Raw genomic sequence first — 22158 nt, forward strand, 5'->3', positions numbered from 1 at the left:
GCACAGAAACTTTGGTGAACAAAGAAACTACATCAAAACTGACGAGTAAATTACCTGGGGATAGTGAGAAGTCTTTAATTGACGATACCAGGTGAGCTGAGTTTACAGAAGAGGTGGTCTTACCAGTGAATGGCCGTAAGGTCTCGGACAAATATCAGGCCAGTTTGTACTGGTAGGAACCACCTGGTTCCACCAGCCCACAGGGGATTATTGTGTCCGTCCGTCCGTCGTGCATCCAAAATTGGGAGGGGTGGGGAGGGGCTGGGTGAGAAGGGTGCGGAGGGGCTGGGTGGGGAGGGGAGGGTGGGGAGGGGCTGGGTGGGGAGGGTGGGGCTGGGTGGGGGGTGGGAGGGGTGGGGCTGGGTGGAGAGGGGCTGGTCACCCCGTGGTGCCCTTATAAAACTCAACGTTTAACCTACTCACGCCGGCTTGTGCCCGCCCTCACAGTCGGGCATATTTGCGGTATACACCACGCCGCCGTTGACCCTGGCCATTGACCGAGCAACCCAACGTTCCTACCAGCTCCCTCCGCAGGAATGTGTAAGTGTCTGATGATGGTCAGGTGTCAGGCATCCCGTAATCTTGTCTGTAGAACAGGCTGCCCTCTAGTGTTATGTACCAGGTTGGTAAATATCGAAGGCTGTGTGCAAAATTAATACAAGAATGTCGTGCCATTACCCTGGCAAACAAAGCATGCTGAAACATTCTGGTGTGTTTATGTCCTCTATTTTTAATTGCATACATTCTAATACTATACAATTGGTGTGTGTATATATATCGTTTCCAGCCTGCACATATATTTTTCTGGCTGATGAATTTTCTGAAAACCTACAGAAAGTACTTTAGGCTTTTTTAGCTATATATCTATTTATGTCGATTTAATGTAAGACTCAGAGCGGTGGTGTAGTGGTTGCTCTATAAACCTGACCAACCAGAGTTTGATTTCTGGGCACAGCTGACATCGCAGCCGAGTGAAATCTAAACCGGTTTTGTGCCCTGATTTCACCAACCCGCATTGACCAGCATGGTGAAGATGGCCACACAACCCCCAAGACCGACAAAGTGTGGAGAGGCTTTCCTTTTTCCAGAAGTGGTTTGAGATATAGTTGTAAATAACTGTTTATATTTGGTTGTAAATCTAAAATGGAGTTACAAAGTTTGAGCTGTACGAGAAGAACAACAGGAGCAGGAATGATTTGTTCTGCATTAAAGCTGCAATGTCAATGTGAGGAGATGAACACTGCCACTGCTTCACTGCCAACCCCACACAACCCGACCCTATTCGAGAATGTCAACTCTTGCCTGCTTGCTCTTACAGCCATGATCCACTGGGGCAATATTAGTGCAATCATAACAGACAACGGTTACCACAGCAACTCCTAATCAGATCATAGACAGAGGCCCAGAGGCTGTCTCTGATGTCACGCGCTCTCTTAATTTTAAGAAATGGCAGATTTAAGTTCCTGCATGAGTGGGATCTGGATGGATGAAGGAGCAGCCTCCGGACTGATAACTTTCCTGGTAAGCTGAGCTTGTAATGTATTGTATATTGACTAAGTGGTGACTACCTGACTGGTAAGAATGGACTGCATTAAGAAATTCCATTGCCCAGTTGCCCACCAATGGTCACAGGTGATGGTTGCTGGGAACGACTGTCCTAAAGTTTTCTTCGTAAATAATGGCATCCCTCGATGACGCTGCTTGCTTGGCGTTAGATAGCCGAGTCCTCCGCTTAGATAAAACGCCCCATGGCACGGTTTATTACACTTTGCGAATTTGCCAACAATTACTTTAAACTCAAGAAAAATGAACATTGTAAAAATATGAATACAGTCAAACCCTCAATTATCCGGGCTATTGGAGGGAGGGGGAAATGTGGCCTGGCTAAAACAAGGATAGTGAAAAGTCAATGATACTATAAAATGTAATTTGTCCATAGAATGGGGGGATTAAGAAGTAAAATCCATCGTGTGTTTTGACTGGTTCTTTAAGGTAAATCGGTTTCCTTGTCGACGGGTTGTGCTGTCAATAGTTATTAACCATTGAGCAGTGAGGAGCAGCCTTTCATTAAACCAGCATGCATTGTAAATATGTTATTTATTTCTTTGCAAGGACGGTTAATCCACATCTTGCATACTCCACTTGCACACAATCGAGCATTAACTTCAGTAAAATAATAGCTGAATGTGCGACTCACCCTTCCCCAGCAGTTTATCTTCATCCTCGTCGTTATCGTTTCGGTCGTTTGCCTTCGCGCCTTTTGCCGGATCCAATTTAGCATTCGACTTCACAGGAGATGGTGACGAAAACTCCTTGGAAATGTTCTCCAACTCCACCAGAATCTGATCCACATCATACTCACGCTTTTCCCCGATACTTCCTGCACTTTCCACGGCCGGAAGGAGCTGTGGAAAATCAGCCGCCATGTTGGTGGAGTTGATCAACATGTGAGGCAGCTTCCCGTTATCTGCGACACCACCATCAACACTTCTGGAAGCACAATCCTCACTGGTCGCCTGTGTTGGTAGCAACAGCAAGTCAGCACCTGTATCCTGCGATGGTGGAACAATTGCCACAGAATTCGGACTAGGAGCTAGTGAGAACAAAGATGATGTTTTGTTCGACGGTTTCCTTCCTGTGAATTTTGATGTCGGATGCGAAGACGATGACGATTTCAACTCCAGCGACCGTCGTAATGGCATTTCGTTTGGTGGCAGAGGTGTAGCAGGGCGGCCTGGGTGGGACGAGGAGGAGACAACGTCTTCGTAGGACGGGGGGGCAATAGAACCAAATCCTGCTGCGGCTGCCGCGGCGACGGCACCCCCAAGGAATGCCGCGAGAAATTCAGGCCCGGCCGTGTCGGGCAGGGCCCGGTGGAGGTCAGGAGAAGACGACCCGCAACCGGCACGCACCGCCTTGCCGTCGCGCTGAGACTTCTCGTCGACACACTGCTTGATAATGTTGGTGCACCGCTTCAGGTCTTCCGAGCACTTCACCAGGATCTGCAGGCAGGCTCGGATGTCCTCTGTGGACGAGAAAGCGGCCGTCGAAGGCGCCGATGTCGTCGATGCGAACAACGACGACAGAAACTGCTCGACACTCCCGGTGTTATCTCCGCCCGTGGAGGCGCCGGCTTCCTCCAGGAGCCTGACGAGGAGACCCTGGCGCAGATACGGCAAGAGCAGGTCGAAGGCCGCATCAGGACCTGCCCTGCCGCTCGGTCGGGCCACGCACAGTGATGTCTCTGGATCTGAGATTGGTTTCATCCTCGACGCGTGTTTCACTGTCGCAGGGGCCTTGGCGTTGGAGGCTCCTTTATTCCGCCGGGGGCTCCTGCGCGCCGCGTTCGCCTGCGCTTGCTGCGTTTGTCGGGAAAACTCTTTGATTTTGCCGCTCGCCAGTTCTATTGTTCCCACAGCGACGTTAGGCCTGGCGAGGCTCTTCCGGGCAAGGACCACGTTATTCTTGGGAGCCGTGGAACCGCAATAGGAGGAGTCGCCGCTGCTGCCGATGAATAAATTAGTGAGGCCATCGTCGTTCGAGCATCGACCCCCACCCATGGCGAAGGCGGTCGCCTTCACAGGTGAGCTATGCACAATTCGTGGGGTTGCAGGGGAACACGTGCCGCGGTGCACCACCCGGCACGAAGCCACGCCGCACCAGCCCGGCGAGACACCCTCTCGAAAGCAGCCATTTTGTAGCTCATCACAGTGGGGTGCCAAAACTGGAAAAGCACCTCCAGTTTCACCAACGTCTTGAAAGTGGCCACCTTGACTGGTGGCATTGAGGGTGCCGCCAGCCCTCTGAGCCTCAGTGGTTCTGGGACTGCAGCCATGACTGCCGTCCCACTTGCCGGTGGTTTTTGCGGTGCTGGCGGTTTTGGCGGCGTTGTCGGTGGCCACACAATGGTGCACGGCACGGCTCAGCGGCGTGGTGATGCTGGGCAGGCAGGCCTCGGCGCGAGCGCTGCCGAAATGGGTCACGCTCGTCGCCACGAGCTTATAGGCGGCGGGAGGGCCGGGGCGAAGGGACGACGACGAAGATGAGGACAATGACAGGGATGACAGAGATGAGAGGGATGACGAGGTGGAGAGTGACTGAGAGAGCAGCAGCTGCTGTTGCCGCCAGTCTTCCATTATGAGAATTCCGCTTTTATTGGTTGTACGTTTATTTATAAAATTCAGAGTTTTGAACTTTTGTAAGGAAGTATTCGTTAGTGAGTTTAAATTTCCTGGTTACAAAAAGGGCGAGTACTCAAAATTATGTTATATATTTTTTATGTGATCGGCATGAATTTGGAAATTAAATGGGTTTTTATATTTATTGGGCAGGTGAAACAATATATGACATGTCTAAAGAACTACATTGTTGAAATAACTTTGAGTATGAACTAAATTAAAAGCAGTTGTCATCTAATGGGTCAGTTTCTGCATTATTTTGTCAATTTTGCAGTTCAAGTTCATTACATTGATGACAACGATGAAGACGGTAATGACAATGGCAATGTTGATGATGCATATCAGAGATAATAACTATGATAACGCTGTATATAACTAACAGAGGTCATCTTCTTCGTTTAAATGCTGACAATGACGACGATTTTCATTTCCAGTCAATTTCCAGTCGCATTTCTTCAGTTATCTGAAAATAAAATGCACAATACATTAAAATAAATGTACAGAAGGCATGTATCAAAATTATTACTCTGAAGGATATGAATTGGCATTTACCATCTCTGTTGCTGGTCTTGAGTTAATGATGGAAATGTCACATTTGTGTTCACAATCTGATCAGCCAAAAATATATTTGTATTTTACACATAACTAATGCTAGCTTCATTTTATTAACTTTTAATAAAAATGTTTTAAAATGTATTGTAACATTTCCCCAGACGGCTGCGCATTGAAATTAGTAATTCAACATTCCCATCCATTTCATTTGCCTACTCATCAAAACCCTACTTTTTGTGACAATGGAATTTTATGGGATATCCATGACAATCCTTATTCCTATAGCAGATAACCACAGGCAGCCACCATTACCCTATACAACGAAGTGGTAATCATGTGATGTGACGCCAGGCTGGATTGACTCGCGATTGGACCTTACACTCGTATCCTTCCGATTGTGAGTCACACATTCTAACCACTCTGCCGGATATACAGTAAGAGTGCCTGTATATTTAGATGGAGTCCTTTTAGTATGCAACGTGCGTACATGGGCATGCAGGCCCGTGTATCCGTCGCACAGACAGCACACTGACCCGGCCGCTGACCCTGGCCATACAGCAGCAGCAGCAAGAGGGTTTACGTCTATTTTAGAACACCGTCACCTGTTAGCACCGTATACTATTTTAACCAGAACCCCACTGTGTGTGGGGCGACGCTGCCACCGCCACACACGATGAGACGGTGTGTGTGTGCATGCAGTCTGGTGTGTGAGAGTCCCTTCACACTTGCCCCAACGCATATCATCGCTTTGCCAACTACTGCCACTGAGCCACTTTGCACAGGTCCACGGTCAACATCCTCCTGCCTGTGACAGTCCCGCAATGGTGTCGAGAGATCAAATAGGGATGAGTTGAGGAGTGACCCTACTGAGCCTAGAAATTAGAGTGTCTCCTTTCGAGACATCCAGAGTGGAAGGTGTCTCAGAAAACCTGGAGGAGAGAGTGTCTGTACTCAGGCTGCGGCAACATGGCGATGCTACGACGTATCTTAGGATGTAACATTTTCCGTAACCGTATCGTGCATTTTGCTAAATATTGCTGTATTGTGATGATCTTTTTGCTGATTTTATTTTGAAGTATCCAATCTTAACAGATGAAATATTTATCAAAATAATAAATAGACAATAATTATAACAAATTATATAATAACGATAATAAGAGTTCACAATTACAATGTATGTACAATGAACTTCTTCCGCACCGTATGTAGCCATTTTATGCAAATCAGAGGTACGAATAATAATATCACCCATCAAATTATCGGTTTGTAAAACGATTTCAGGAAAAATGTATGCAATAATGGTAATAAGAAATTGTGTTTTTTTAAGCATGTGGGAAATAAAACAGGCTCATTTTGAGTGCATTGCAGTTGAATTACATTTTAAGTAACCTTTTTTGTACTTGAAGTACATCAAAGCACAAAACGCAGACGATAAAAAGGCCAAATACCATTACAAAGGGACCCTTACATCACGCTAATCGTTGCAGCGTGAACTTTGTTTCACCACAACAACCCTTAAGAGATTTGCAATAAATACACTCGTTGCACCGTGTAGTAACCACAATCTCTTCGCAGGCCTCTGCCACTGAGTCAGCCTGCACGGGTTTCTGATATTGAGACATCCAGACGGGAGGGTGTTTCATACTGAACGCAGAGTGGTGAATGTCTGCACTGACTAAATACAGAGGAATGTCTGCAGCTGAGTCAATATGGGAGAATATCTGGGAGTAAAAGCACCCAGAGAGGGGAGTGTTGGCTATTTAACTTAGACGAGTATCTATTGCTAAGACACCCAGATGGAAAGGTGCATCTTACTGAACTGAGAGGGGAGGGTGTCTGTACTGAATACAGAATGGGAGAGTGTCTCTACTGAATGTAGAGGAATGTCTGCTGCCGAGTCATGAGCAGAGAATATCTGACATTGAGACACCTCAAGAGGGAAGCATTGGCTAATGAACTTACAGAGTAGAGTGTCTACCACTGAGACACCCAGAGGAGAGACTGTCCTTACTGAACTCCGAGGAAAGACTGTCTTCTACTGAACCCAGAGCGGTGTCTCCAAACTGAGACAGCTAAAGTGCTGATTGCGCATCTTTCAAAACCCGAAGGTTTCCTTCTGAGTCTACAGGAATGTGACCCCTGCGGAACACAGAGGAAAGGGCGCCCTCTAGCATGCTTCCCACACCCAGCTGTCAGCGGTGACCCATCCAAGTGCTAACCAGGCCCAACTCTGCTTAGCTTCTAACATGATCTGATGAGGTCAGAAGGAGCAAGACCATGGTTAGCAACCTTTCTACGCAACCCTCTCCAACTCTTGTAAACGAGACCATCCTTGTCTCTTTAGTTGTAACCTGGTTAAAACATATATAAACTTCAAGCGGCACTCACCCCACCAACAAGCCCACCTTGTGTAAGATTGTACGAGGGCGGCCGCACTATTACGGGTGTAAATAAATGGATATATTTATCTAAAGCGGCCATTATTGAGGCGGTCGCTTTTAGCTGAGACGCGTGACCGTAACACTAAACCTTGTTTACGGTGCAGATTGGACCACAGGGCAACCACGGGGGGTACCGTCGCGTCGCATCGCGTCGCTTGACATATGCCGGGCAGCCGGGACACGCAATTCATCATCTTCACCGCATCATTGGCCAAGATCAATCCAGTGCTTGACGAAGGCCCCCCCAAGCCATTACCATCCCACACGGTCCCATGAAGCAATAATCGCACGCAGCAAAGTACATTAATGTATGTAGAACTTCTTTCGCACCGTACATAGCCAACCATGCTAATTGGAGGTGCAGGGTAAGTACAAACTAAACACAAAAAAGCAGTTATAAAGAAATGAGTTTTCAATCTAGATGATTTAAAAGTGCATAGCTCCAGTGGCTTCCTAATATCGGAAGAGCGTTCCAAACGGCCTGAGAAGCGCATCTGAAAGTGCACGATGCGGTGACCATCTTTGTTCGATGGCGAGCCAAAATCCGCTGTTGCGAGGATGACCGGAGTTCGAGTGATGGTTGATGCTCCTTGACGAGATCAGCGAGGAATTGTGGTTCATTCGTGACAAGCACTTTGTCTGTACCGAGTGCGACCTTATAATGTATCGTTCATCATCAGCAAGAGCGGGGCTACTCCAGACCAGGGCTACTCAAGTTTATAATTGCATTCATTGTTTATTATTATGATGCATGTTGACCAAGGAATTCCTCAATGAGTCTCAAGAATATTGTTGAGGAGGGTCCTGCCAAGTTTTTGCATTAGAACAGGTTGTTGATATGTGTCATTCCAATCGATTGATTTGCAGGTATTAGGATGTTTGGCCAAAACCAGTTACATTGTATGTTTTCTTTTAGCTCTGGGAGTAAACTGGAGAACCCAGAGGAAACCCAGGGAGGGAAACCCAGAACAGGGAGAGGACAATCTCCAAGCAGAAAGGAGCCCAAATCGAGTATCAAACCTAGATCCGTCTTGCTGTGAGGCACAAGAGTTTTCAATGTGCCACCCTGCCGCCCGCGTTGGGCTGGTGGTGTTAGGGTTCGAGTCAGAACTAGGACTAATGACCAAAGCTACAACCTCTAAATCAGTTTATCCTCCCACTAGGCTGGAGTAAAGAGTCAGGGTTCGGATATACAAAATCAAGTGGCCTACTGGTAATAGTTGTAGTCAACTTTTATTTTTAACCCTCAGCCTACAATGACCAGTTAAGATAATATGATACATGCTCTTACTTGCAATTGTGTCCAAGGTTAAACCATAAATTTGATTTAAAAATATTACAGGTAAAACAAAGCATGAATGGTACAACATTAATAAACAAAACACTAGAAACTAAGGTCCAATTGCACCTTAAATTTTTAATAAATAAAAATTCGAGTCACATATTCAACCAAGTATTAAATTAGTAATAAATTCAAAAACAATAGAGTACAACATCGCATATCTGACCCGCTGGAGTCTGACCCGCTGGGGTCTGAGGTATCGGCAGATATGCGATAAGTTCAGATATGTGTACATCTATAGAAATAACTGTTGCATGATGCTAAAATACTACACTGGATGTGGGCGGTTAATTTGTCAAGATGAATATGTAATGGTCGGATATGCAACATTGCATTGTGTAAATTAACTATTTTAAAGCAGTTCCATTTAGTTGCATTTAGAAAAGATAATAACTTAGCATCTAAATCATCTTCTGAGGAAGGATCATTGGGAGGCGCTAAGCTACTTTGGCAGCCCTGAGCCATTGGCGGAAATTGCACATTCCTTTGGCAGGAGCCTGGCTATTCATAGGACAACCAACCTTTCCCCCCCCCCCAAGTCTGCAGCTTGTCACAAAATACAACACGAGTGAGCACCGTTGTGAATACGGGGAAAGGTGACCTCTCTTTGTTAACAGTGGAATAGTTTTGATCTAAAGCTTTCGTGACTGCAGAGATTGATATTCTTGGTTCTCTCGGTAAAGTGACGTAGAAGGGAAACAAAATAAAAATGTTCCTGCTGTAGTTTTCACACCTGATGATGATTGCTTGTGTTGCAGTCGAAACGTCGTGAGAATTTAATTGCTTTATATTTTTATTATGTTATTGTTTCCCTTCTACGTGACTTTACCGAAAGAACCAATAATATAGTGGAATAGTTGTGCGGCAATGCCAATTTGTATTACTTATTGATGTACGTGCACGTGTTTACCCAGGAAAACCTGAGTCTCAACACTCGTTGGTTTTTTCTCAGGACAATCCTGCCAGGTATTCGCAATAGGGGGTCAATGTTGCTATGTTAATTCCCTATTAAGTGTTTTGCAGGTAATTTTCCATCATTGGGATGATTGACAAATACCAGTTACATTGTGTGGGCTTTTAAAATATACATTTCACGTGTGCTCTTTTGGAAGTAACCATTCACAATCAGAGTGAGGATTCACGGCCGCGATTTGATCCAAGATTCCATTTTTTCTGCATTGTTTTTACCATCTCAGATATATTCGTACCGTTTTAGTCACTCCCTTCGTCGATAAGTAACACTATCATAATCACCTGGTTTTATTGTAATCTACTCACACACACACAATTCCACAGCTCCGATTAAACACGGTTGGCTACATACGGTGCGTAGGAAGTTCAATTGGCAGCAGAGGGCAGTGACCTAACATACATTGTTGTACTGCACTTCCATACGTGCACGCCTATGCTCCCTTCTCTCCTTCACCAACCCACGCTGAGCAACAGGGTGAAGTATGGGAAAAATATCCCATACGACCCACAAATGCTTGGGGAGGCCCTTATCCAGCAGTAGACTGATGAAACGATTGTACGTGCACATCATGAGCATACTAATACATTTTAATGCGTTTAAATTATGCATCGTTAGACACCTAATGTTTATGTATGTTACTACTGTCTCATTTCTAGAAGCAAAATAAGAAACACCTACCCAGTGATTCCAAGAATTGTAATTCAGAGCCGCAATTCCATTCAGAAATACTGTGGTGTATTATTTTACACTGTGGGAGGTATAGCGGCATCTAGCGGCTGCACGGTGTAACATGAACCCATTACACACAACATATATTAACTGTAAAACAAGAATTCTGACACAAGCACGTGTCACGAGTTTAGGACTCTGTATTAATGGTTTAATCTATGCATGCTACATTTTTATCGGTTTCCTAATTAATATCTTGCCCACTTTGAAGTGACTTTATAATAAAATAATAAACAGGGCTTTTGCCAATCTACTGCTGCATGGAGGCCTTCCCACATCACGTCGGTCATGGGGGGGGGGGGTTTGGCCATACTTCACCATACTGGTCAGTGTGGATTGGTGAATGGAGAGCCCAGGACCAGTCCAGATATCATTTGGTATTGATGTTAACAGTGGCCAGGAATGAAACTGAATTCCTTGGGCTTATAGCACAACTCCATTCCCACTGCACTACCAATAAAGTAACTTTATAAAATACATTTGTGTTGTGAATTGGGATGGACTCCGCCCATCATTCCTTTTGCGAGGATGATAAAATCAGTGCCACGTTGTGAGACATCTACAGTGGTAATTCCTATGCTTTGTCATGGGAAAGTAGAAATTTACACTGCTGGATTATGGACTAGGGTTGCCAAGAAGGGCCCCCAAAATAACCCCAGTGCATGTTTGATCTGAGAGACACCAAGTTTCTGAATATTTGCGATTTAAAACATTGGGCAACTTATGACAAAATCACATAGAATGCACCACTAAATCTCATCAGATCTCCGAAGCTAATCACGGTTGAGACTTTCTTCGGTGGGCCACCACCATGTATAAAACTGATTATTGTAGAGAGCGGGGCTTCGTGGTAGGCAATGATGAGAAGTGAAGTAAAATCCACTTTTGAACTGTACTTCTGTGCTCCTGCCTTCAACCCATGCTGACCAGCATGGTGAAGTATTGTCAAATTATCATCACGACTTTGCGTGAGGGGCCTCATCCAGCATAAAATTTTCCAAAGAGACTATCCACACAATTTGCGGAAGTTGTGCAAGTTTCTTTCCAGATTATTAAATTATTATTATTTCAGAGAAATTACTGAAACAATAAACAAAATGAGTTTCTTTGGGCAGTAAAGCACATGAAAGGCAGTCTGGGAATCCAATCTTACTTAAGATTAGACATTCCAACACTTTTAAAATAACATTTTAATCGACGTTCATGTAAACACACACAAGGGGTTTTGACCACTGTACCTCAAACCTTCCGTCTTTGCATCTTTGCACTAAATACACGAATTCCACAATCGCTTGGCATCTTTATAAAAAAAACAATATGAAGTTAACTTGCGGCCCTTTGTCTATCTATCCACAGTTGTAATGTGGGGGGGGGGGGGAAGCTCCCATATGCTGTGGGAGTTTGTTTGACCATACTTCACCACGCTGGTCAGCGCGAATTGGTGAAAGATGGGAGCATAGAAGTACAGCACAACGATGGATTTCTCTGCACTGCCCTCTGCTGTAGAACCCCAGCCGGCCGATATAATCTGTTACACAATAGGTCACCCATCCCAGCACTATCCGGGCTCAACCCTCGCTTAGTATCACGATAATGTGGTGCATTCCGCCCGATTCGCTCATGCAAGATAGCTTCATTTTAAATACATTGTTATTCCCTACATTTTAAATACATGTTAAATACATTATTATCTCCCTTAACGTTCGCGAACTAAAGTGTCTATCAAACTCAAACAAAGCATCACGATAATATCCATCGATCAAAGTGAGCGGACAACGAGCATTGAGCTCAACTGTCTGGCCAGCAATCGAGTAGAGCAATACTGATCGATCTCTATTCCACAATCCCTGAGTAGCAGTGTACGATACGATAATATTGATCAGGCGTGAGACATCATTTACTAACCCCCCCCCTCCCCCCCTGCACAGCGGTGAAAATTCTACATTTATATGACGGGACCCGGTATGTCCGGCACGACACATTATGCTTTATGCTCTTTAAAGCCGCGTTTTGTGTTTAGTTTATTGTCCTTTAACCCGCACATCCGATGAGTACGGTTCGCTACGTACGGTGCGAAAGAAGTTAAACCTACACGCGTACATGCCGACGACTACCAATAACAATCATGTCATGTTGTATGTAACTTAATTATGTTGATTATTCGCCTGTTCTTTTACAGGGATATGGATAAGTGGTTTGGAGGGGGGGGGGCTGCGTCTTATAATCCAGTGCGGGGATTATGAGAAACCACTTTTTGTATAACTTTATTGATAAACCCGGGCAAACGTTTTAGTGACGATTCTTAACATTATAGTGGTGGAGAATACGTTAATATGCATTATTATAACACGTAAATATCCACTTGCATTTACAATAAATAAATAAATACAACAGTTATGAGTGGGTCCCCTTTATCCGCCCCCACACCAAGCCCATCATCACCACCCCGTTATAACTCGACACAAATCTGAGGCAAATGTTATTTGGTATTTATTCGTTCAAAGCTTTTAATCGCGAAACTGTTGCGAAGCGACGGGCTTACCGTGTGTTAGGACGCGCCGAGTGGTTATGTTTTATGAGAGAAAGTCCGCGTTTGTATAACATTGGACATTTTAAACACGTAAGGCGCGGAAACTCGGAGTTTAAGAGGCGCGTCCCTGGACTCTACCAAGTGCCTTGCTGCACTCTGGGGGTGTCCGAGAAAAAGCCATTAGATTCGTGAACACTTTTTAACAAATATCATAGAATAACTTCTATTAACAAATAATACTGAGTATAATTAGGTATGTGTTGTAATTGATAAGTTATAGGCTCGGTATTTGTTGTATGTATTTTTTGCGAGTTGACAAACACCCCTTCCCCTGGTGTTCAGAGTGGACTGGCCCAGCTATGCGGTGACGTCATGGTGTGAATGACAACATGGATAACTTAATGATCTTCTTAATTTAACTCGGCGTTGCCCGGGGAAAAATAAATTTAAAAACTTCTCAAAACTTTAAAACACAACATATACATACACAAATACTAAGCTATTGTGAAAGCCCGGCGTGCGGTTTCTATGTCCATTCATTTGTGCGTCAATAAAATTAGAAGTCAAAAAAGTTATAGAAAGTGGGGGGGGGGGGGTAAATAGTTGATCGAAAAGGTTTCTGAAAATTATCGATCCCCCGCCACCCTCAACATTTTTTTACTCCCGTGTAGATATATATACCTAAACACCCTACATACTGCTATAGTGACTCTACAGTAGTGTCTGTCTCTAAAGTAATAACAACTGACTCAATAGTAGTATCTACTGACTATAGTAGTGACTACTTAGTCACACGACGTCACCAAAAAGTCAGACCCCCCCCCCTCAAATATGACGTTACAAAGCTCTGCCCCCCCCCCCCCCCATAAAAAAACATGCTTCAAATCGCTTTAACTATTGTCATTGTAGTGCGTATTTAATGTACCGCTGCACTCTGATGTTGTAGGAGAAAACATTAAAAAGTTTATTTAATGAAGTAGAACGTGTCGTCTATATTTATTTAAAGTTGCGCATTTTCATGTGACGTCACATTTCTCAACCCCCCCCCCCTCATCACACATCGTCACAAATGTCTGACCCCCCCCCCCCTAGGTGCATGACGTCATTTATGGACGGCCCCATAGCAGTATCTGCAGACTCTATAGTAGTAACTGCACACGTTGGGGTGGGTGGGGGAGAAGAGGAAATGACACTTTGAAGAAATACCTCAGCGTTGTCTTTTACTGGAAGGAACCTCCAGGTTACACCAGCCCACAGGGGATTATTGTGTCCGTCGTGCAGGGAGGGGCTGGGTGGGGAGGGGCTGGGTGGGGAGGGTGGAGAGGGGCTGGGTGGGGAGGGGCTGGGTGGGGCGGGTGGGGAGAGGCTGGGTGGGGAGGGTGGAGCTGGGTGGGGAGGGGCTGGTTGGGGAAGGTGGTGAGGGGCTGGGTGGGGAGGGTGGAGCTGGGTGGGGAGGGGCTGGGTGGGGAGGGTGGGGCTGGGAGGGGAGGGAGGGGCTGGGTGGGGAGGGTGGGGAAGGGCAGGGTGGGGAGGGTGGGGAGGGGCTGGGTGGGGAGGGGCTGGTCACCCCGTGGTGCCCTTATAAAACTCAACGTTTAACCTACTCACTCCGGCTTGTGCCCGCCCTCATAGTCGGGCAAATTTGCGAAATACACCACGCCGCCGTTGACCCTGGCCATTGACCGAGCAACCCAACGTTCCTACCAGCTCCCTCCGCAGGAATGTGTTTGTTTTGCATTAAAGCGAATGAGGATTTCCCCCCTGTCCCACCGATCGCGCGTGTGCGTTGCTCTGGGAACCACGACGTGCGTTGCTATGGGAACCACGACGTTTCGTGCGTTGCTACGGGAACCACGACTTTTCTTGCGTTGTTGCTACGGGAACCACGACGTTTCGTGCATGCCAAGATGCGTGCTTTGGCGCGCGCTCAGCGTAGAGTAATATAATAATTGATAGTACTAAATTGTCAATTTAACTACTTTAAAGTTGGAAATGTAAACCCCAGTTTGTGAGGTAAAAGCGTCACAAGTTGCGTACACAGACAGACGGAGAGACACAGACAGACAAAAATTTACTTTTATAGGTAAGAATTAAAATTACTTGGAATAATAATATATAATTTTTTAAAGCAATTTAAAGATAAATTTAAACTTTGATCATTACCCGATTAATTAAAATTAAAATAAAACCGAACGCGCGGTGGTAAAAAAAAACTTACGCTCGCGCGCCAAGAATCGATTCTTTAAATCGAGCAAATTAATCGAAAGTTGTAGATTTCTTTAGAATCGGCCTATTCCCGTTTAATCGATACCACAAACGCTCGCCAGACATCGATTCTCGCAAGTCCTGGATGCAGGTTGACGCCACACACTTCATAGCCATCCCCCCCCCCCCCAAATACAAAAGTCTATTTTTATACGTTTTGCATTGTGTACAGTCTGGAAGCTACTCACATGGCAAATTTCCAGTTTATTGCATGTCGGGAAGTATGCTAAACAATTCGAACAGACACACATTCACAAATTTCCCTTTTATATAAAGAGAGAAAGATATATAGAAGATGTGAGTGAGGTCCCTCGGAAGATGTGTTGTCTCTAGCAAGGGAGACCCTGGATAATTTAAAGGATGCATGGCATTGAATACTTTTTTTTCTTTACTTGTAATGTTTCAAACAGTATTTCCCGTCTATTGCATTGTATTAATAAAAATTGGAACCTTTAACAACGTGAGGTCCCTTGATATTTATTGTCGATGAACGATGACCTTGGTAAATAAATGACGCCATTCATTTGTGTGTGTGTTTTATTACTTTGTATAGTATTTACCGAACGTGACATTTAGTAGATTAGCTTTATACTGGTAGGAACCACCTGGTTCCACCAGCCCACAGGGGATTATTGTGTCCGTCCGTCCGTCGTGCATCCAAAAATGAGAGGGGTGGGGCTGGGTGGAGAGGGGAGGGTGGGGAGGGGCTGGGTGGTGAGGGTGGGGAGGGGCTGGGTGGGGAGGGAGGGGCTGGGTGGGGATGCGAGAGTGGGGAGGGGCTGGGTGGGGAGGGTGGGGAGGGGCTGGATGGGGAGGGGCTGGTCACCCCGTGGTGCCCTTATAAATCTCAACGTTTAACCTACTCACGCCGGCTTGTGCCCGCCCTCACCGTCGGGCATATTTGTGAAATACACCACGCCGCCGTTGACCCTGGCCATTGACCGAGCAACCCAACGTTCCTACCAGCTCCCTCCGCAGGAATGTGTTTAATTGCCTCTGCCATTTAGTATGATTTAGTACCCCTGTTTGCCGCCATAAGCATCAGTTGGTGGCACGGTGGGAACACTCGCGCCTCAACACAAAGAAGCCGCCTGGCTTCAGTCCCCGACTGGGGCTGCTTTCTGCGTGGAGTTTGTATTTCTTCCCCTGTGCTGCGTGGGGGTTCCTCAGGGTTCTCAGTGCTCTATTCCCCGGGGCGTCTTCGAGCGCTTTACATCTCAACACATGTTTTAAGGGCATCCCCAGTGGCAGCTGTCCCCTGTGCCTGCAAACGGGAATTCGTCTGCCAGTAGTGGGGAAGGGTGGGAGGGGGGGGCGCATGCTTGCTGCGTATAATCCCAATTGACCACGCGTTACCATATTGGTCAGTGCTGATTCAAGTTCAAGTTCATTTATTAGGTAGAGCCCTGTGAGCCATTCGGCTATTGAATCGGGCGCAACCGCAACAAACAAAAACATGAACAAGAAAACATTTTAAAGTGACTATGTGCAAACTGAAAATTCCAGAAAAAAGCACAGTACACCAACGCTGTGTGCAAAAATCCCAGTGGGATGCAAGTCAAACAACAACAACCACACGACAACTTAGATTGATGTGGGAGCATAGAAATAGAGTGCAGTACAACAACGACGTATTAAATGCACTTCCTTTCTGCTCCCCTACAATGTAGCCCCACATCCTATAACAGCTGCCATGCGCGGCGGTGGCTCATCCAAGCACGATGGGGCACTAACCGTTTCTAATTGATCTCGTGAACGAGCGTAAACCATCACGCGAACTCCGGTCATCGTCGCAGCAGCAGCGACCTTTGGCTCGCCACCGAACAAAGACGGTGGTCACCACGTCACGCGTTTTCAGATGCGCTTCTGCGGCCGGCTGGAACGCTCTTCCTTCCCATATTAGCGAGCCACTGGAGCTATGCAATTTTAAATCTAGATTGAAAACTAAATTTCTGTAGAAATGCTTTTTGTCCCATTGGAACCTCCTTTGCCAGTAGCAAAATATGAGAATAGTTTTTTTACCCTTTTATCTGGCAACACAACTGACACCTTTTTTTTACAGGACAGTGTAAACATTATCAGAGTTGTGTTTTTTGTTTGCATTCCGACTGCAGGTATTGTGGTCAATGCAAACATGACTCCTTGTAAAAAAGGTGTCAGTTTTGTTGCCAGATAAAAGGGTACAAAAACAATTATCAAATGCTTTTTGTGTTTAGTTTGTTGTCTTTCCTCCGCACGGTTGGCATCATTAGCCACGGCCAATCCACTGCTGGATGGAGGCCTTCTGCCACCACCGCCACCTCTCATGGATCCCTGCGATGGGAAATTCCACCTCTCATAATTCGCCCACGTTGCTCCGCTCCCAATGTGTAACGTCCTTCAACAGTCTCTTCTGCATTTGCAATTCTGCCGGTGTTGACTCTTGTCTCCTCTGCATGGAATTCCGAGTATTCCACCCATGCTTGTGAACTCTCTGCCCCTGCTTAAGTCCAGGCTCAAGAGATTATTCAGTTTCTTGCTGTGCCTATGACTGACCCCCCCCCCCCCACATCTCTCTCTATAAACACGGCCACTGTCTCTGTACAGCGTCTAGAGATGCAGTTGTATTTAAATACCGGTATATAAATCCACAAAGAACCACAGACTCATGCAGACACCCATAGACTTGCACAGAAAGCCACAGACTCGCACAGTGGCTCCACAGACTCACACTGATACCAACAGTCTAACATAGATTCTAGATTTGAAGCATTCGTGACTGCAAAGATTCATACTCTTAGATTTTTTTTTCGATAAAGTCACATGAAGTTCCACCTTCACCATCCTGCACCTTGGCTCCTCCCCCCTCCTCTTACCCTATATATTAATGCCCCATCACAAATAACTCCCACTACAGTTATTTTGCTGTGCTTTTTTTACACCTGATGAAGGAAGCTTGTGTTGCCTCCAAAACGTCGTGATTTCTTATTTAATTTCTAATTTTATTCCTATTATTTTTATTATTTATTTTTATTTTTACCTACGTGACTTTACCGGAATAAAAAACCTAAGAGTATAGTCTAACATCGAGTCTGAGCATAGGCGCGGGAGCAGAGATAGTGCTGCAGAGGTCATCAGTAGCTTTTACCGCACTGCCCTCTGCTGTGCACAATGAAGGCCCGCTGTGAGCGCGTAGTTATTAGTTAATTTATACTGCTTCTGAGCACGGGCCCCCAAAAAAAACGTCGAAGAAAGCTGTCTCTGGTGTGGACCAATCAGTTTCAAAGACAATGCATATATTATCAGAGTATGTTTTTTGTTTGCATTCTGACCACAATTATTGTGGTGAAGGCAGACATGATTCTTTGTAAAAGGTTTCAGTTTGGTGTTTTAACATCTTAGCACCTGTTTTGTTGCCAGAAAAAAGGGGGAAACCTCTTCTCAACTTGTATCAATCCGAAATGCAAGTATGGGTTCGGCTGCAAAAACAACGACCAATTCTCCCAGACCACAGGTGTGTGTGTATTTGTATGTGTTTGGGTGATTTATTCACCTTGTACTTTGCACTCCTATCGTGTTTTGTGTACGGTTTGTTGTTGTAACGTTCTTGCCCCAACCCCTACTGGACATATGTGGAAAAAGAGCTTTATAGCTCATCGGATTCCTCCAGTGTAAGTAAATATTCTGAATCTGCACCTCGTGCATCGGTCTGGAACGTCCCGGGATGACGTCACGCGAGATCAGGTGGGAGGTTTAGGGGAGGGGCTGTTGACGTCATAGACATTGGGGCGTTGGGCAGAGGAGCACCGTACTGACGTCATGCGACTTGGCGGTGAAGTTTGTGAGTCCAGTGGTTGGTGACGTCACGAGCCCTGGGGTGGTGACGTCAGGAAACCTGGGGGTTGGTGAGATAGATGACGACACGCGACGCTGGGGAGGTGAGGGTGAGATGTGATGACGTCAGGCGACACTCGGGGGTGGTTGGAGGAGAGGGATTGATGACGTCACGCGACGCGGTTGAACTGTAGAGGGAGTTATGATGTCGTCAAGAGACGCGGTAGTGGTGACAAGGTGTCGATGACGTCACGCACAATTTGGCGTCACGCGACAACAAAACTTTTAAATTAATTAAGATACATAAATGTGAGGATACAAATATATTGAAATGTCTAAAACAGTAATACCAAACGATAAAACCGACATATTTGTCTATTCTTTTACCGCGTCATGCTCGTCATGAATATTAATTAGGTCGTGCAGCGGCGCCATCCCATTGGCCGGCAGTGTCTGGTCACGTGCGCCTATCACGCAATCCGAGGAATTCCAACCAATCGCCAACCGTTATTTCACGCACGTGCGCGCCGGCGACCAATCAGCGCGGCTTGTCGGCAGTAGCCAATGTGGCCAAGAAAAAGGCGCGATTTTTTTTCGCGCTAAAAATTCTCCTCAGCGCCGTGTTTACTTCGCGCACAGGCAGCGAGCGGGCTTTGGTTTTTTCACTTTCGTCGAAATTTACAAGCAACATCGCGAATATTTTCGACATTTTTGAGGTAAAATCGGTTGTGTGTGCGTCTTATCGAGCGTTTAAAAACAACGGTATTCATGAATGTTACGTTTTGTTATATACTGTCCCTTGAATGCTTAGACTTTTCGCGCGAGATTATATCTAGAAATGTGGTAAATTGCTCTTCCGTGTTGCTTATCGTATTTTGTACAGATTAAAAACTTTCGCATTGTAATTTCGCGTATTTATGTATAAGTTCTGAGGAGACCGCTACGCTTGATAAATGCACATGTTTATATAAACAAACCTCTATTTGTTGCCTTGATTATTAACATTTTCTACATATTTTTGCACGTATAAAATGTGTAGATGAACGAGTTAAATATATTTTACAATGTATTTAGTGTACTTCACATGATACAATTGAACGGCTGAATCGTTCAGTAATACACCTCGTAAAGGAATTATCGTGTACAGCGCAGTACTGTACATACTTAGTTTCCCAGTAATGTATATTCACGTGTCTGTGTGTATATACACAAAAGCACACTTTTTAAACTGAGGTAACGTCTTAAGTGAAGCAAAATAATTGTATCCGGTCCGTAACTTGCATAGAAGTGTGAGTTGAATGCTCGTAAATGCCTCATAATTTATTTTATAATTCTATATTAATTTAAGCTTTATGTAATCTGCATTCAACTACTTTGACTCTAAAGCCAATAACGTCTGTTTAACAATTACATACGAACATTATTAAGTAACTTTACGCGTCTGATTATATGCGTAGCTTTCATTTAACTTTGTTAACGATATTAGCCAATTTAGGCGTAATGGTGCATAATGTACCTTGTAACTCCATAATAGAGGTTTTTTTTGGGCCACGTAAACAGAATGTGCCAATTCGTAACTAGTACAGCACACCGGTGTGTTGGAGAGCAAATCCACAACATTGTAATTGCTATAAATAACTTTTTATATGAGTGGACTCGTCATATAAATTCTAGATTTTAAGTTTTCGTGACTGCAAGGATTCATACGTAGGTAAAAAATTTGAAATGAAATAATAAATCACGACGTTTCGGAGGCAACACAAGTCTCCGTCATCAGGTGGGACCGTCACAGCTAAATTTACTGTATCAAGTGATGTGAATAGGGAAATTGTACTGACAACCACCCTACCCTGCGCATAGCATGTTTAAGTAAATCTGTATCTTTTAAAACGTTGGTTGGTGTCGTGAACACATTGAGATGATAAGAGGCACAACTGAAAGCACTGAATATTAAGTGATTGCTGCTGCTTTGACCAGGTGAAAAGAGAACACCCTCCTCTCACAGTCATTGTCTCTTCAAGGAAGACGCCGAAATAAAGGTTAGCGATGCGCCAATCATCAATCAGTAATCGTGCCCTAATGTTTACAGTGTCACTAATACACTCATTTCATCATTAGACCTCCTTTGCCAGTACTAAAATATAATAATAGGGGTTTTCCCCTTTTTTCTGGCAACAAAACTGAAACCTTTTTACGAGGATTCATGTCTGCATTAACCACAATACTTGCAGTTGAAATGCAAACAAAAAACACACTATGATAATATATGCATTGTCCTTGAAACTGAAAAAGGGCTGTACATGTACTCCGCCGCGATGTAACCAACTCCAGAACCGCACCATAACTCGTAAGCCAAGGCATTCCGCCTGGATAGTGCTTAGATGAGTGTTCACCATGCATACCAGGTTATGGTGGGCAGCATTAAAGGCAGTGCAGCAAAATCAATTGCTGTATTGTACATGTATGCTCCCATGTTCTTGCTCTTCTCCATGAACCCACACTGACCATTATAAAGAATTCTAGATTTGAAGCTTTCGTGACTGCAAGGATTCATACTCTTAGGTTTTTTCGATAAAGTCACGTAGGTAAAAAATGTAAATTAATAAAAGTAAAATAAAACAAATAAAAAAATTCACGACGTTTCGGAAGCAACACACCTCCGTCTTCAGGTGGAACCGTGTGTCTGTGTCGGGGTTGGGGTGTGTGTGTAGGGGTTGGGGTGTGTGTGTAGGGGCGTGTGTGTGTGTATGTGTGCAGGAGGCTTGTGTTGCTTCCGAAACGTCGTGATTTTTTTAATTTGTTTTATTTTACTTTTATTAATTTAAATTTTTTACCTACGTGACTTTACCGAAAAAACCTAAGCATTATGAAGAAGTATGGTGAAGGTAGATTCTCAAATCCCTCCCCATCTCTCTTGCCTCAGCGGTTGCTCATGGGCTGAGTCAACCCTCATCCAGGATTGAATTCTCAACATTTTTGATTGCGAGCTGCTCACTATCAGAGTAAACTGCCAGCGTAATGGGTACACAGCAGTTAGCCGATTGGCAGGTTGCGTCTGGGAACATGGAAGGGTAGACCAAATACCAAGAGAAGCAAGATAGGGTGGGGCAGAACCATGGAGCGATTTGCAAACGAGAGTGAGGTATTTGAATACACAGTTTGAAATGGCATGAGCAAGCAATTACAGAACTTTACCACCTCCTGACTGGATATCCAATTTCACGTTACGCTGTAAAAATGCTGCTCTTCCTCCATACGCGATCGTAATTGGCGACAAACTCCACCATTCTCATCACCGCCCGAATTGCCGCCCCCCCTTCCCCACAGCAGCGACT

At 45.0% G+C, this 22158-nt stretch overlaps 1 protein-coding gene across 2 annotated transcripts in view; it reads right to left on the bottom strand.

Annotated features, from left to right (window-relative positions):
* Positions 1 to 12863, bottom strand: part of LOC144942261 (uncharacterized) — a 43772-nt gene extending 30909 nt beyond the window's left edge. The window contains exons 1-2 of one of the 2 annotated variants that reach the window (XM_078869006.1): positions 12758 to 12863; positions 2198 to 4641 (exon numbers count right to left, since the gene is read on the bottom strand). In XM_078869006.1, coding sequence (XP_078725132.1) covers positions 2198 to 4136 — 1939 coding nt within the window. In that variant the 5' untranslated portion in view covers positions 4137 to 4641; positions 12758 to 12863. Of the gene's footprint in view, positions 1 to 2197; positions 4681 to 12757 lie in introns of those variants that run through there. The other variant, XM_078869007.1, reaches the window with a different exon arrangement.
* Between the last annotated feature and the right edge of the window lie 9295 nt (positions 12864 to 22158).

Source organism: Lampetra fluviatilis, chromosome 27 (genome assembly GCF_964198595.1).
Source record: "Lampetra fluviatilis chromosome 27, kcLamFluv1.1, whole genome shotgun sequence".
NCBI lineage: Eukaryota > Metazoa > Chordata > Hyperoartia > Petromyzontiformes > Petromyzontidae > Lampetra > Lampetra fluviatilis.